Raw genomic sequence first — 16,963 nt, 5'->3', positions numbered from 1 at the left:
AGCCTAAAATCGCATTGGCCTTGTTAGCTGCCGCATTGCACTGTTGACTCATGTTCAATTTGTGGTCTACTTGGACTCTCCTTTCACACATAGTTTCATTCAGCCAGGTGTCCCCCATCCTATATCTGTTCATTTAATTTTTTCCACCCTAAGTGCAGTACCTTGCATTTCTCTGTGTTGAAATTCATTTTGTTAGCTTTGGCCCAGCTTTCTAGTCTATTCAGATCATTTTGAATTTTGATCCTTCCTCTGGGGTATTAGCTACTCCTCCTAATTTGATGTCATCTGCAAATTTGATAAGTTTACCCCCAATTCTGTCATCCAAGTCATTGATAAAGATGTTGAATAGCACTGGGCCCAGGACAGACCCCTGTGGGACCCCACTGGTCACTTCTCTCCAGGATGAAAAGGAGCCATTGAGCTATTGTTGAGTACCCTTTGGGTTCGGCCAGTCAACCAATTACAAATCCATGTAACAGTTTCGTTGTCTAGCCCACATTTCACTAGCTTGCTTGCAAGAACGTCATGGGGAACCCTTTCAAAAGCCTTACTGAAATCAAGATATAATATATTCCCAGCATTCCCTTCATCTACCAAACTAGTAATTTTATCAAAGAAAGAGATTAGATTTGTCTGGCATGACTTATTTCTCTGAAACCCATGTTGACTTTTTGTGATTATGGCATTGCCTTCTAGATGTCCACAGATTCTCTGTTTAATGATCTGCTCTAGAATCTTTCCTGGTATAGATGTCAGACTAACTGGATGATAATTGTTGGACTCTAGTGCAGATGAGTCCTTAGTCTGTAGTGTGTGAGCTTCAAAACATATAGGTGACTGGATCTGCTTGTGTACGTCATATTTTAAATCCTTAATATATCTGTTTTTACTTGCTAGCTTTAAATAGAAAAATATATCCCATCCCACAAAATGTTTAAGGAACTAAGCAGATGTAAGATTAAATATGCTTCTGCTTTTACAATGTACAATTTTAGATGCAAATCCAATGTTAATGACAACTGCTTGGAGAGGAAACAGAACTGGAATAAAAGCAAATAATGAGGAGGAATTTCACCCTCTTTCCACCTGCTGCACTCCTACCATAATCCATTCCTCCATTTGTGATAATGGATGGACATCCTCCTAATGCAAGCAACAGTTTTACAGCAGACATTTTATCATGGAGGAGTAATTCTGAAGGAGTAATTCCTACCAATGCAGAATAAGAGGGCAAAGGTCTGGTATTCTATTATAGCTAGTCAGATTTCTTAATTCTTTCTCTGGACTAGAAATGAAAAGAATATTCAAGAATATAAAAAATGGTAGAAAAACATCATTCTTGGGTGTTAGGAACCCCTTAGAAAGATCATCCTAGACTGATGAGAATCTCTGCACGTTGGCATTTATTCTGCCTAAAATTTACCCATGGGATTTTTGCACAGGAAATGGTATTTGAACCCTGGTCTCCAGAGTTACAGTCCAATACTGAAACCACTGCCCTAAGGGCAACGACCCTAATGTCAGAATCTGGCATATTTTGTCATAAAATGGTTGTAATCTATAAGCATGTTTAATTAAGTGTTTTAGATATGTAGAAGAATTATATTAATGTTAAGAGTATATTAAGATATGATGAGAATGATGGGAGGCACAGTACTGGTAGAAATAGCTGGTAGTGTTTCAAAGGGACACTTGTTGCCTGGTTCAGAAAGGTGCAGATGTGTGGAGGAGGAATTTTCTCAGAGTCTGTTGGTGGGAAACAGAAAGTAGAGATGAGACCAGGATTGTATTGGGGACTGGGTGAATGAGACTGGTATGGAAGAGAGGTTTGGTATGTTTTAATTAGTAAATGAATTAAGATGAAGCCCATAAAGTTTTGAGGCAGAACATTGTTAATGTTATGCCAATGTTAGTGGATGATGGCACTTCTGTCTGCAGATGTCTTTCTGCTAACATCTATGGTTTTTCTGGAATAAAGTTTTCCTGTTTGCAATACAGAAGATTTGTTTACTGAACACCTGGGGAAAAAGCAGTTCTAGACACCTAAGGATAATCTTAGGTTAGATGGGGATTGGATATGGGAAGGATGCATACACCAGCATTAATTTACTTTTGGTAAATTTGTCCATGAAGATTCTAAGCAGGTATCTGTACTTTCTGAAGTTTCTAACTTGTTTGACACTGCATATTTTTGACATACAAAATGATAAAGTATCACTATATAATTACCTGGCTTTCCAATAGAATTTGTAACCAGAAATGAGTATAATCCTATGGTTCTTTCTATTTCATCATATTTGCAATGTGTCTAATATATCTACATTCTCTTTTAAAATCAAGAATTCTAGTAGATTAGGATAGAAACACCCATACAGTCTCTCCACATTCCTCTGGTGTGGGTAATTTTCCATATGGTTCTCAGGTCTCTTTCACTGATCATTATATTATGATGTATGTTTCTATGAAATGTTTTTGAAATGAGAAGAGTGGTGTTAGAAGTTAAAAGAGCGGTACCACCAAGGGGTGGAATCTATTATTTGTGGGAAAACTTGCCTGGAAAAGAGTAGAGGATGACCCAGTTTAAGAAATCCATGCTGTCTGGTACTCTCAACACAGATGCTGCAAAAAGCTTCCATCTCCTTATTTTCTATGAATAATTAGGCACCTTCAAGCCCAGTCTACTCCAGAAAAACAAATCAAGGAGAATGCCTCCGAAGGAAACATCCACACCAAATTTTGTTTACTTTGCATGAGATTGGTTGTAAGCTTCACAATACAGTCATCTGGTTCCTGATCATTCTCACTTGCCAGATTTTTAAGTTAAAAAATAGAATTTGCTCAAAGCACAAGCAGACAAAGACATGCTTAGATGTTCTTTCCGTCTCTTAAAATGCAAGGAGGGTCAATTCATTGGGGGCAGTTGCAATGAAACAATAAGTAAATAGCAATAATGCAGTAACAGAAAAGAATAAGGTGCATTCTATGGCTGTGGGGACATGGTGGTTCAGTGGTTAAGATGCAGACTCTACTGACTGCAAAGGTGGCAGTTTGGCAGTTTGAGGCCCAATCACTGCACGATGGGGTGAGCTCCCACCAGGAGTCCCAGCTTCTGCCAACGTAGCTGTTCAAAAGCATGCAAATGCAAGTAGATAAATGGGTACCACTTCAATGGGAACGTAAACAGTATTCTGTGCAGTCATGCTGGTCACATGATCACAGAGCAGTCTTTGACAATGATGGCTCTTTTGGCTTAGTAATGGAAATTCCGCTTGTCAAAGGGGAATACCTTTTCCTTTAACTTTATGGCCATGGCCAGGTTTGGGGTTTGGTTTCTTTGGGTTTGGTTTGGTTTTTTTTTTTTTTTTTTTTAGATTAATTGATATCCACGATTGGTAGCATTGCCAGTGCTGGGAACTTTTTTATTTTAAGCATTCTGTTACTGAAATAACAATTTTAACTGAATAATTACTTTAAAAAATCCTATTTACACAAAATTTATTACACCGGCAAGTAGTATCTGGAGACTTTTATCTATTGCACTTTTCCATGCACCTATGTTTAAGCACAGAAATATAAACATTTCAAAAGGAAGTACTTACATTCTGCATACTTCTGAAGCTGAGAAAATTCTGAAGGACTGAGGTTAGCCCACTTCTCCTGGTTCATCATAATGACTGCACTGCAGTTTTACATACCAGACAGTCCTGTTGCTTCAATAGGTGGTAACTAAAATACCCCCAAGCAATCTTCCAGTGTCGATTGTCAACAAATAAGATATTCAGAAAGAGGAAAAATCAGTCTCCACTAATGATGGGATGATGGTGATATGTTACAGTTCCTGGAACTGATGTTATCTTAAAATCACTGTTAAGAGAAAAAGATAGAAAGAAAACAATTAGGAAATGAAGAAGTTAATAGATAATAGGATTTCTGCATACCAGATAAGACTGCGAAGCCAACTATGATGAAAAAACCTTTCTTACAGATTTCATTTTTTAATATATGTTGCAACACATACTTGTTGCAGCAAAAACAAGTATTTGGGTACCTCTTTGAGAAGCCACAAGACACTTTCTTATTTTGACTTTCAAATAATTATCACTTTTTATCTTTTACACTATAAAATTACAGTCAATGGTGATTTAAAAATTACAGTTTTACATACAAATGAATATAGGTTGGAAAATGCTGTAAAGTTACATGAAAAGCTAAGAAAACATACAAACAGAGCAGTTGTTTGGATTTTTTGTTTTTAATAATCAAAAAGCAATACATATTATCTGAACCCTTTTCCAGGATTATGTGTCAGTGGTCCAAAACACACTCCAAAAATAATCCAGTTTGAGACCGCTTTAACTGTCCTGGCTCAATTCTAGGGAATTCTGGGAACTGTAGTTTTGTGAGACTTTTAGCCTCTGTCAGAGAGCTTTGGTGCCACAATAAAGAACAATTCCAGGGATTCCCTAGCACTGAGCCAGGGCAGTTAAAGTAGTACCAAACTAGATTATTTCTGCAGTGTGTTTTGGGCCAGTGCCATATACTCTTTATTGCTAATAATAATAGTAATAATTTGTTTTATTTATATACCACTATTCCAAAAATCATAGCGGTGAACAGCAAGTAAGCTAATTAGCAAGTAAGCTAAGTATTTCATCAAACATTCCTAGCCCTGAGGAACTATTTTATCCCTTAAAGCCAATGTCTTACATATATCTCATTGGACACATTTCATATTCTTAATCCTAGTCTTTTTCAATTGTTTTGCTAAAACAAGGTTCCCTTCCCCCTGGAGTCAATAATTACTGAATGAATCCTTTTGAGAATTGACACTTTTGTATTCAATATCTAAACCTGGCATTAATTAGTTGGCAAACAGAATATGGCACTTACTCAGCTCAGCTGGCACCCTAGTTTCCTAAATCATGTTTTCCTCCATCTGCCAAGTTGGTAATTATTTTGAGACATAAAAATTGCAACAAATAAATGAATGAGCTATAGTAGTTACTGGGAGAGGGACTGTGGTAAAGAATGTCATTGTTGTTTTTGTTGTTAGCTGCCTTTAAGTTAACTATGCCTTTTACAGTGATCCCTTCTTCTAATTTCTTGACTGCAGTCTCCAGCCTGATTAATTACTGAGCTAAGGTATGGAAAATCTTGAACTATTTCAATGTGTTAATCATTTTCTTTAAAGTTATGTAAATCATATGTGGTCATTATTTTTACTTTTTTCAAGTTCAGCTGTAAACTTTTCTTTGCTCTTTTTTCCTTGTTTTTCTTCAATAATCATCACAAGTCTTTACTAATTTCTGCTGGTAGAATGGTGCCATCTGCATATCTTAAACTGTCCATGTTTCTTCTTCCAATTTTTATGGCTCCTTCCTCAGAATCCTCCAATCCTCCACCAGAACAGGGCATCGAAGCATTGGTGTGCCCAGTAAAACACTAGCAAAGCACAATCATGGCCTCACCTCCAAGCCCGCTTTACCTTCCTTCACCCTATGCCCCCTCTTTGACTGTCTGGTTTGTGTATGTTGTACATCTATCCATTGGAGGTGTCACACTGTCACATTTTTGCATTACTGCCTTAACCAGTCAGGTACACCAGCTCTGCCCTTTTTAAATGTGCACCTCCACAGATGCATTTACATGCAACTTTAGAGTTAGGGTTAAGGTTAGGATAGATTGCTCCTTCAGAACTGCTCTGGCATCTGAGCATTTATATGTAGGGTACACATTTTCCAGGCTAAGTCGGAATATCCCGGGTTCTTTTTGCTAATTTTTAGCCCTGGAGCACAACTTCCAATCCAGTTTCCACCCACTCATCTAATCACCCCCACCTTCGAAGCAGGTGGAAACCACTTTATATGGCCCACTGTTTCACCCTATGAGGAGAGAAAGAACAAGCACCTTGATTCTGTCCTTGTCACTACTTTTGCCCATTTGTTGGAAAAGTAAACTTTGCAGTGGGAAGCCTCATTTACTCAGGAAAATTAAAACCACATGGGAAGCCCTCTATAAGTAAGCTTCCCAATGCACACATTCAACCTCCAGTGCAACTGGATGAAATGGACACTACCACATTCCCTCACACAGTTAAAGTAAGGAAAGGGCATTGTTTTTCTGCTGTTCCCTGTTTGTACAAGCATCCAGAAGAGACCTGTTTCATTGCATTACTGAAGAGAGCTTCAGTAGTACAATAAAATCATGCATCACTAGAGAAGAGATAGTTCAAATGACATCCTCTTTCTGCTAATGCACTCTGATATTGCTGAGCACTGAGAGAATCCACCTACTGCCCATAGTCAAGGTCTTGCAAAAACAGCTAGGCTCTTGAGGGAGGACAGCAGTTGTGGGAATGATTCCAGCAGATGTTTAAAAAGCAATGGGATGAAGGGCCAGAAGGCAAGTCAATATGACAGGAGAAAAGAGGGAAGGATATTTGGGGTGTGAGTATCTAGCTCAAAAGCAAATCCAAAAACACTGATGAAGAATAAACACATACAATCAGCTTTCTGTATCCACACATTCCTTATCCACAGATTCAACCATCCACAGATTGACACAATTAATATATATTCCAAATATTCCATATATATATATATATATATATATATATATATATATTTTTTCCAAAAAGCAAACCCTGATTTTACCATTTTATATAAGGGACACCATTTTACTATGACATTGTATTTCATGGGACTTGAGCATCCATGAATTTTGGTATCCACAGGGGGTCCTGGAACCAAACCACAGTGGATATCAAGGGCCCACTCTACATGTATGTGTATAAAGTAAAGAAAAGAGAGTAAAGAAAATAACAGTTGATCAGCTGAAGTGAGGAATTGCTTATATGGCAAGGGAAAAAAGTCTCTGGGTAACTTCTAATAAAGCCTTTTGGCTTTCCATCTCATATTATGATGAATTACATTTTTCTGAAGACAATCTAATTTTTAATTGGTTGTTTGTATTGTTAAATATTATCGATGTCTTAGCATTTAATGCTATTGAAACTACTATAAGGATTGCTAATTATATTACATTCATTTCTTTAATGGCAGTTCATGGTGCACAGTGACAGTCTGCTTTGGCAATGTAATAAGGGACTTTTCATTTCAACTGATCAACATCAACATTAACGTCAAAGGCTGATTAAGAAGCAATGAGGCAGAGCAGAAAAAGGCAAGGATACAGGAAAGGCACTCTAGTTTTAGCCTTGTGAATACCATTCTCTAACTTTGGAATTAAAATTTAATGACATCTGATGCACTATTTCTCCTCATATTTTCCTTTTCTTATTCCACCAATCTCTCTCAGAAATATAGGAGAAATCTTATTATTAAAATAATTATTCATACGAATAGAAAATGACAATGAAATGACAACAAATTGGGAAACCTAAAAAGATCCTCAGCTTGGGTCAATTAGCTGAGAACAGATGAACTGATTTTTTTTTCTTTTGACAACAAAACAATTATGAATCTGATTAATTTGATCATCTGTATGGGACTTAATTAAGTGGAAAATACATTTAATGTTGAAAGAGCATGGAATGGTGGTTATCATGATGCTATCAAAAAGAGAAGTAACTGAATGGTTGGATGCATTTCTAGTAGGAATACAAACAACTGGAAAAAACATTGAAAATTCTTACAGATAAGCATCAACTTTCTGGGACCCAGTTCTTCCTCAATAAAAAAACCAACCTAGAGAAACTACTTTAATGAAAACACAAACAAAGGGGTCAAATTACCAATTGTCTGGGATGCAGCTAAAGCTGTATTCAGAGGTTTCTTCACTCAGCAGAACATCAAATCTCAGAAAGAAAAGAATCAAAAGACTAACTCACTGAGTAAGGCACTGAAAGAAAAGGAAGAGTTATCAGCTAAATGCCCAGGTAATAAAAAAGCTTTAAAAGAAATCAAGGTTTTACGAAAACAATTAGAATCGCTTATGACTGAAGAAATGGGGAAAAAATTGAAATTGGCCAAACAAAATCATTTTGAGCATGCAAACAAAACGGCGAAGTGGTTATCTTATAGATTAAGGAAAGAAAGAAAGAAAAAGACAATCTGTAAGATTAGGAAAGATAACACTATATTGACAAAATAGGAAGAAATAAAAGAAGTTTTTAGGGAATTTTATCAAAATCTATATACAGGAAAAACAATTGATAATGGGAAACTGGAGGATTATCTTCATAATTGTGTTATCCAACCATTCTCGGAGGAGATGAAACAAAATCTGAATCAACCAATAACTAATTCTGATATTGAAGAAGCCATTCAATCTTCTAAATTAGGGAAAGCGCTGGGGAACAACGGTCTAACAAATTTATTTTACAAGATATTTAAAGATGAAGTAGTTGAAATCCTCCGAAATATAATGAATGAGATACCATCAGGAAATATACCCCCATCATGGAAAGAAACAGAAATAATCTTAATTCCTAAAGAAAATAAAGATTTGGAAAATCCCTCAAATTACAGACCAATTTCCCTTCTGAACTGTGATTATAAAATTTTTGCAACCATTCTTTCCAAAAGGTTAAAAAACTGTCTGAAGGACACGATTGGGATCGAACAAAGAGGATTTCTACCCCAAAGATTTATTAGGGACAATACGAGGTGGCTATTAGATATATTGGAATTTTATGATAAACACTACGATTAAAAAATGGGACTTTTTCCCCTTGATCTAGAAAAAGCCTTTGATTCTGTAAACTGGGACACCCTACTAAAAATCTTGATTAAATTTAACATAGGAGATAATTTCATGAACTGGATAAAAAAGATTTATAGTGATCAAAAAGCCCAAATAAAAATTAATGGAGACAAGACACAATTTATTGAAATTCAAAGAGGTACAAGGCAAGGGTGCCCATTATCCCCATTATTATTCTTAATGGTGATTGAAATCCTGATTAAAAAAATTATCGGAACTAAAGAAATTGAGGGGCTAAAATTAAAAAAGAATAACTATAAGATAAGAGCTTTCACGGATGACATTATTCTACTTAGTGGGAACCCAGATGAAAGCATTGAAAATATTGTTGAATTATTAGACAAATTTGGGGAGGTGTCGGGTTGTAAATTAAATAAAAGCACATCAGGAATTCTGACAAAAAATCTAAACAAGGATGAACAAGGGAAAATAGAGAAAATATCGGGCATTCAAATTGTTTAAAAATTTAATTATTTAGGGCTTCAAATTTCCAATAAACTAGCGGAACTATTTGATAATAACTACGGTAAATTATGGAGGGAAATAAAAAGAGATTTGATTAAATGGAACAAACTGCAGCTTTCCATGATGGGAAGGATCGCGACTATAAAGACGATGGTTCTGCCCAAAATGTTATATCTGTTCCAAACTATGCCCATTAAAATCCCCAATAAATGCTTTTATGAGTGGGAGAAAGACTTATCAAAATTTGTTTGGAAAGGGGGGAAACCAAGAATTAAACTTAAACTACTACAAGGGGCAGCTTAAACTTACCAAACCTAAAGATATATTACAAAGCATGTTGCCTGCTATGGACCAAGGATTGGATTATGCTAGAAAATAACACACTGCTAGATGCAGAAGCGGATGGAATACCCTTCGGGTGGCATGCATATCTGATATATGGGAAAGGGCAACAGAATAGATCATTTGGATCACACTGTATAAGAGGTTCACTAATTAAGGTTTGGAATAGATATAAATTGAGAATAATCCTGAAAATACCTGGTTGGACTTCGCCACAAGAAGCTTTCTATAGAAAAGAGATGTATAAAGAAGGAGATTGGATTAGGTATAGAGATATTATTGACACTAGTAAATCTGATTTGTTTTTAAAAACTAAAGACCAACTAAACAAAGAAGGGTGGAACATAAACTGGTTTGTTTACAAGCAATTACAAGAACAATTTAAAGATGACAAAAAGGAATTTGGATTTGCCCCACCCCGAGATAAGTCGGAACTAATCCAATGTATGGTAGATAATACTAAAAATGTGATAGGGAAGCTATACAAATTGCTGTTAAGCTGGGACTTGGAAGAAGAAGTCGTGAAGCAACAGGTGATCACATGGGCTAATAATATTGGGCACCCTATAAATTTAAATCAGTGGGGAAAAACATGGAGAAACAATTTCAAATTTACGGTCTCCCAGAATCTACGTGAAAATTTTTACAAAATGTTTTTTAGATGGTATCTAACCCTGGTTAAATTGGCGAAAATGTCCAAAAACTCAAACAACAAATGTTGGAAGTGTAAGACCGAAGTTGGGACTTTCTACCATTGTTGGTGGACATGTAAATTAGCTAAAGAATATTGGAATATGATTAACAACCAAATTAATCTAATTATGGGTAAGGTAATTAAACACAATCCAGAATGCTTTCTATTAGGGATCTTTGAAGAAGGAATAAAGGGGAGAGAGGAATAACTGTTGTATTACTTTGTGGTAACGGCAAGAATTTGTTATGCGCAGCATTGGAAAAGCCAGTCCAATCCTTCAATGGAAGAATGGATATTTAAGATTTATGAAAGTATAGAAATGGACAAATTGACTCAAATTTTGAAGGATAATCTTAAAAGCAAGAATAACGATGATTGGGAAGGATTTTACAAATTCTTGGAATCCAAATGGGATAATATTGCTACATGTTATGTATAAGAGGTATATATAAATATTTTTTCTGTCTGTAACTAAGAATGTATAATGCATTATGATCTATAAATAATTTAATTGTTACATTTGATATAGGGTAGGTGGGTCTAGTTTGTAATATCTTTGCATTTTAAGAAAGGCATGTCAGCCAAAAATAGAACAGATACTGGTGATAGGAAGTCATCTTTTTACGTTGTATGCTTGTAAATATGTCTATGATTGGTAGAATGAATTTGGAAGAATAGTAGGAAGAGGAAACGAAGAAGAAGACGTCAGGATTAGGCGAGGAGAGAAGAAAGTGTAGAGGTTAGTGTAGGTCGTTTTTAAGTATTAAGGTTTGTTAAGGAGGTGGAGGTAGGGAAAGTAAGAAGTAAGAAAGATTAAGAAAGGAAGATTAGTTGAAGGTAAAAGGAAAGGGTGAGTACTTTTAGTTAGGTTTCCTCATATATTTTGTGTGATTAAGTACGATTGTTTTGTCTGTTGTAAACACTTGCCGGTATTGTTTGTCTCTGTATCTATATTCTTGTTTTATCAATAAAATTTATTAAAAAAATAAAAAAAATAAAAAAACCAACCTTCAGATGTTTTTTATGGTATAGGTGAATGGTCCTTCTCTTGGATGACCTAGTCTGGAAAAAGTATCAAATTCTAATTGCCCATGTTTAAGAAAGATATTAAACAAGACATCTAGAATCTATAAAAAAACAAAAATGTGGTGTGTTTTGTTTGCTCAATAAAAAAGAAGTGTGCTTAATACTGTGTTTAAAATACTACTGAGCACATTTTAATTGATATTTCATATTTTTGGTCCTTCACCTGAAAAAAAAAAAGCGAAGTGGAAGCTGCACTCAATGCACTTGAGAAAAATTGATAATCAGGAATAGATGGCATAGCAATATACCTTTTTCAGTTTACGAAGACAGAATCTACTTCTAATTAAAGGTTAAGGCAAAGTTTTCCCCTTTGACAAGGTTGTCAAGTCATGTCCAACTGTAGGGGGCGGTGCTCATCTCCGTTACTAAGCTGACTACACAGAACAAATGGAATGGCTTCCAGCTGTGTTGAAGGCATGGCATTCAAACACCACATGCCTCCAAAGTGGCCCAATAATATGGCTCCTGGTGGCACAGGTTGGGTCCTGCATCTGCAGCCCACTGGGAGGAGACACGGGGCACTCTTTCACATTCGTCTGCTCTGGACCCTTGTCATTTTCTGCTATAGCCTGGCTTAACAACACTAATGTCTCAAGCAATAAATTAATTGACAATCTATATCCACAGGTTTTTTTATCCACTGATTCAACCATCCACAGCTAGAAAATATTCAAAACATATATAAATTCCAAAAGCAAATTTTGTTTTTACCATTTTATATGAGGAACACCATTTTACTATGTCAGTGTATTTAATGAGACTTGAGCATCTACAGATTTTGGTATCCACAGGGGCTGGAACTAAACCCCAGTGGCCCACCAAAGGCTCACTGTACTCACTTTCAGTTATCGATTCTTATGGTAATGATATTTTAAAATTTATAATGATTAACATTATAAAATATTCAAACATCCCAAGTTCTATGCTGGGATTTTTAGCACAAAAACTTCTGGAAGGCAAAATGATTTCCACCCCTCCTCTTAGTTTAAGGTACACAACTTATATCATTTTAGGAACATTCTAAACCTAATAATATCTGGGCAACCATGTTCATCTGTCTATTCATCACAACACCATGCTATTTTATTTTGTGATTCACACTGCTGCAGTTATTGCTCTTCAAGACATGAGTCATTAAATTATAAGTACAATCTACAAGTCTATAAAGCATAAAGTTTGTTCCATGTTCATGAAGTTATGAAAAGAGAATAAGCTAGCCTGTATTTTCAAACTATGGAAAAAAATAAACTACCATATAAACAGCTGATAAGTCACATTATTTAGATTTTGTAGCAACAAAAATTATAACTATACCTTCAGTATTCCCTTAGAATTAGATGGCTTGTTACTCACCATAGGAGAGAGTAAGCAGAAGATATTAGTCTTTCTAGGAAATAATCAGAGTCTGACAGCCTAATCTTAAAAACATTGGCTGAAATCCAAAAATAACATTCGGTATGATTTAATTTCATGTGCCCAAAGGAAATCGGAATTTCTATTCCCTGAACAGAAGTACCCTACCACACCCTCCACTATATAGCAAATCTCTTCTAAACTTTCAGATGAAACTTGTAATATTGCAGGGAGATTCATAAAGAAAACCCACTGGGCACACCAAGAGTTCAAAGACACTTAAAATAGCAATTTGGATGTTTGCCTCACGTGTATTTGAGCTCATTTCATTATAAATTGAGGCAACATTAACAGGAACTTTCTTTCCTATTAATATGGACATTTAAGTACATAAGTCTGGCTGGATCTTTCCTTTAAAATAATGCTGTTGTTGATGATGCTGTTGTTAACAGCCCTTGAGTTGATCATGACTCATGGTGACCCTGTGGGTGAGACCTCTCCAAGACCCCTGATTCTTCACTGCTCTGTTCAGGTTCTGCAGAGTCAGGCCTGTGACCTCTCTGATTGCATCCAGACATCTGGCATGTGGTTTTGTCCTCTATCTACATACTACCTTCTACCTTTTCTAGTGTTATTGTCTTTTCCAATGAGACATGCCTCCTCATGGTTTGGCCAAAGCACAACAGCTTTGTATCATCATCTTGGCTTCCAGGGAGAGTTAAGGCATGATCTGTTCTAGGACCCATTTGTTTGTCTTTTTGGCCATCCAGAGTATCCTCAGTACTCTTCTCCAACACCACATCTCAAATAAGTTTATTTTCTTCTTATCTGCTTTTTCTCATTGTCCAACTCTCACATGTGTACACAGGGATGGAGAATGCAGTGGCCTGGATGATTCCAACTTTAATGCTAGGTTGTATATCCTTACACCAGTGATGTCCAAACTCTGGCCCTCCAGGTGTTTTGGACTTCAGCTCCCAGCATCCCAGACCATTGGCCAAGGTGGCTGAGGCTTCCAGGAGCTGAAGTCCAAAACACCTGGGGGGGGGGGGGCAGAGTTTTGACATGGCTGCCTTACACATTAGGATCTTGTCTAGTTCTTTCATGACTGTCCTTCCCATGCCTAGTCTTTTTCTGATTTCTTGACTGTAGTCTTCATTCTGATCAATATTTGATCCAAGGTACACGAAACCTTTAACTATTTCAATTTCCTCATTATCTAGGTTGTCTTCATGTAGATCATCCATGGTCATTATTTTTGTTTTCTTTATGTATGCTGATATGTTCTCTCTCTCTCTCTCTCTCTCTCTCTCACACACACACACACACTCACACACACACAACTATATCAGCATACTGTCTCTGTCCCTCTCTCTCTATGTCTCTCTCTCTCTCTCCACACACACACACACACAAACAATACTCACACAATTAAATGCAATTGAAAACTTTAGGAAAAGTGGTGAAATGTCCTTGAGAAACAAAACTATGTGTACTCAAAACACCAGGCTTCATTGGATGGATGGATGGATGGATGGATGGATGGATGGATGGATTAAAAGATATACTCCTTAGAAAATGTCAAAAATATAATGTTGGCACCATCTAAAATTACACACACAGATACAAATCTTCCGAAAGAATTCAGCCTTAGTCATTAATAACAAAAATCATTATTGCAACCAATGGCTAATTCTAGGTGACATTTATCTAATCAGCAATAAATATTACATTCATTATAAAAATATTTAACAACCTAAATTATTTCAACTGTTATTTCAGATGTTATATTACTGATCTATAAACTCATGAAATAATAAAAGAGCACTTCAAAAGTTAAATTACCACAATTACTAATACACACACACACACTGTATATAAATATATAATGATGGAAGACTTAAACCAGCTTTCAGCAGAAGCTTTAACAATACATAACAACCAGGTTCCTAAAGACAGTTTTTAGCACAGCAAGATGAATTCACTCTCTTAAAAATGCAGATTGTTATTGTCCTATGGTTGCAGCCTTCCTTTTTCATTTCTTTCTCTATATTATTTTGTATGTGTCTATCCAATGTTTTAGTCTGAAAGAATGATTGTTTCAATCACAAGCTTCAAAAACCCATTTAGAAGGCTCTCAAAATCTCTCCCCTCTGTGTAAAAGGCACAAAGCATGCCAATGACCTTAAGTTCATCCAGCCTGAAATAAGAATTCATAGAATTCACTCTTCTGTATTTCAAATACTAGGTCATCTGTCAGGTTTACTTTTCTCATAACAGAGACAAGTAAAGATGACCAAACTGTAATAGTATGTTGAACAACATGAATGAACCAAGAATGAAATATATCTTGATCCATCATGATATGTTCTCTCTGTAAATTTCTTATCGCAATAAATGCAATGTGATTTTGTACTTCCAATCTTTAGGAATAGAAAGCATTTAACAATGGATAGTTCAAAATTTCACAAAATACAAACTGATTAAGGTTTCAATCTTATCGCTATTTACTGGGAGAAACCTTATTTAGCACATGCTTATTTAGTTAATTAGTTCCATGTAAACAGGTATAAGACCCCTATACCTGTCATCCAGCAGCCATTCCACCAGACCAAGGAAGAGGGAAATCAGGGAAATACAAGCACTTACTAGCCTTCTTGAAAAGACAAATCCATTAGACTTTGTCATCCCCCAGCAGTTTACTAAGGTGGAGAACAGAGACAGACAGGAATCAGGACCATGTCAAATGATGTCAGTAATTTTCAGCTTCTCCTCTTTAAGTTGTTTTAATTCTAGGTGGCTATGAGATGAAGTTATCTATCTGTAACTGCAGTTCTTTGGTATGTTCATCGGAGTTCTCATGGGTTCTGTGCCTGCGCAGAATTTCTTTCTGAACATTTTTAACCTAACAATTCAAAAGAGGGAGGCAACCAGCTTCAACCTCATGTTCAAAGGATGTGGCTCTTGCTTCCTTTCTCCACTACAGTCTATTACAGCAGATAAATAACCAGACATAAAAGTATATGGGGGAGGAGTGAGCTATGTAAGTACAAAAATTAATATTCCCTAAAACTACAGTTACAGGCAAGCAACCTGCTTTTGTAAAGCTGATCACATATATGGACATATGAGCAAGTAAAACTACAGGAGAAGTGAAGTTAGAAGAGAAAAGAGTATAGCCTGACCAAAGGTGGCATCTAATCTAGCCCTGGTGTGTTTTTGACAAATATAGGTAAGACTACATGACTGCTAAGCAGTGGTGTGGCAAGGCTATTCTCCTCAGGAAAGAAGGTCATAACCTATAGGAAGAGGAAGAGGAACCAACCTATATGAAAGTTCTGTTGTCAATATCATCCATTTGAGAAAGCACTAGAAGCAACTTGGTCCTCCATAGTAGGTATCAGAAGAAACTGAAGACAGATCTCAAGGTGCTCAATTACTCTTTTTATAAATAAAAACACCCATCAATTGAGCACTTTGAGATGCATCTCTAATTTCTTCTGCAAAATTCATTGGGTGCTTCCCCTGCATAATCAATAAACAGTCTGAGCAAAGTGTTGAAAGAAGCAGTGCAATCTAGACAAAAAGTAAGTGCCTGAGAAGGCCACTAATGTATGGTGCAAATACAATTCTCATAGTACACACCAGAAGTGAGAGGCATCAGGTGTTTGGGGGGGCACATTGCCATCCAGAGCACTTGAAGAGCTGCATCTCCTGGAAAAAAAATGCCCTGGGATCAATTTCCAGGTCATGCCCTGTTGGGAAGATCTCTCATGAACCTAAAATGGCCTAGGAGACATAGTGAAAAACATGATAAAATTGCCCCGACTCCTTAGGGCATTAGGGGAATTTGGGGCTATGGGGACATTTCCTTCATTCTACACATATTTTACTATCACCCACTTGAGGAATCGAAATAAAGAACAGGACAAATACAAACATTCCTGAGTGATTAGGCATAAGCTCTAATCAGTGGATCGGATTGCCCAACTATGGACAGTTCTCTGAACCTAGAAAGCATGACTTGAACTAATGGATAGAAACTGCAGGGAAGCCAGTTCCACTTAAATATCAAGGAAAGGTCTGACAGCTGTTGAGCAACTCCTTCAAGAAGCATGTTGCTTCTACTTCCCTAGAAAAAATTAAGCAGAAGCTAGATAGTCACCTGTCAGGGGCTGCATTGAAAGGTGAACTGGATTCACTTTTAGGCCCTGTCTATGATTCAGTATTTTTTATTTTTTTTACTTCTTCACCTGATAGTATTGAAAGAGCTAGGATTAGCATTCCTAGCATTAAGTT

The 16,963-nt window shown here is 36.4% G+C and overlaps 1 protein-coding gene across 4 annotated transcripts in view; it reads right to left on the bottom strand.

The window, feature by feature from the left end:
• DGKB (diacylglycerol kinase beta) overlaps positions 1 to 16,963 on the bottom strand; it is a 306,824-nt gene that overhangs the window by 254,367 nt on the left and 35,494 nt on the right. For 3 of the 4 annotated variants that reach the window (XM_089533137.1, XM_089533138.1, XM_089533135.1), the window contains exon 2: positions 3,600 to 3,864. In XM_089533137.1, coding sequence (XP_089389263.1) covers positions 3,600 to 3,669 — 70 coding nt within the window. In that variant the 5' untranslated portion in view covers positions 3,670 to 3,864. Of the gene's footprint in view, positions 1 to 3,599; positions 3,865 to 7,753; positions 7,820 to 16,963 lie in introns of those variants that run through there. The other variant, XM_089533136.1, reaches the window with a different exon arrangement.

The sequence above is a fragment of the Sceloporus occidentalis genome, unplaced genomic scaffold (genome assembly GCF_023333645.1).
Source record: "Sceloporus occidentalis isolate IW3139 unplaced genomic scaffold, rSceOcc1.0.p SCAF_7, whole genome shotgun sequence".
Taxonomy (NCBI): Eukaryota; Metazoa; Chordata; class Lepidosauria; order Squamata; family Phrynosomatidae; genus Sceloporus; species Sceloporus occidentalis.
Note: the sequence above shows the minus strand (reverse complement) of the source record. Positions and strands in the feature narration are given on the sequence as shown.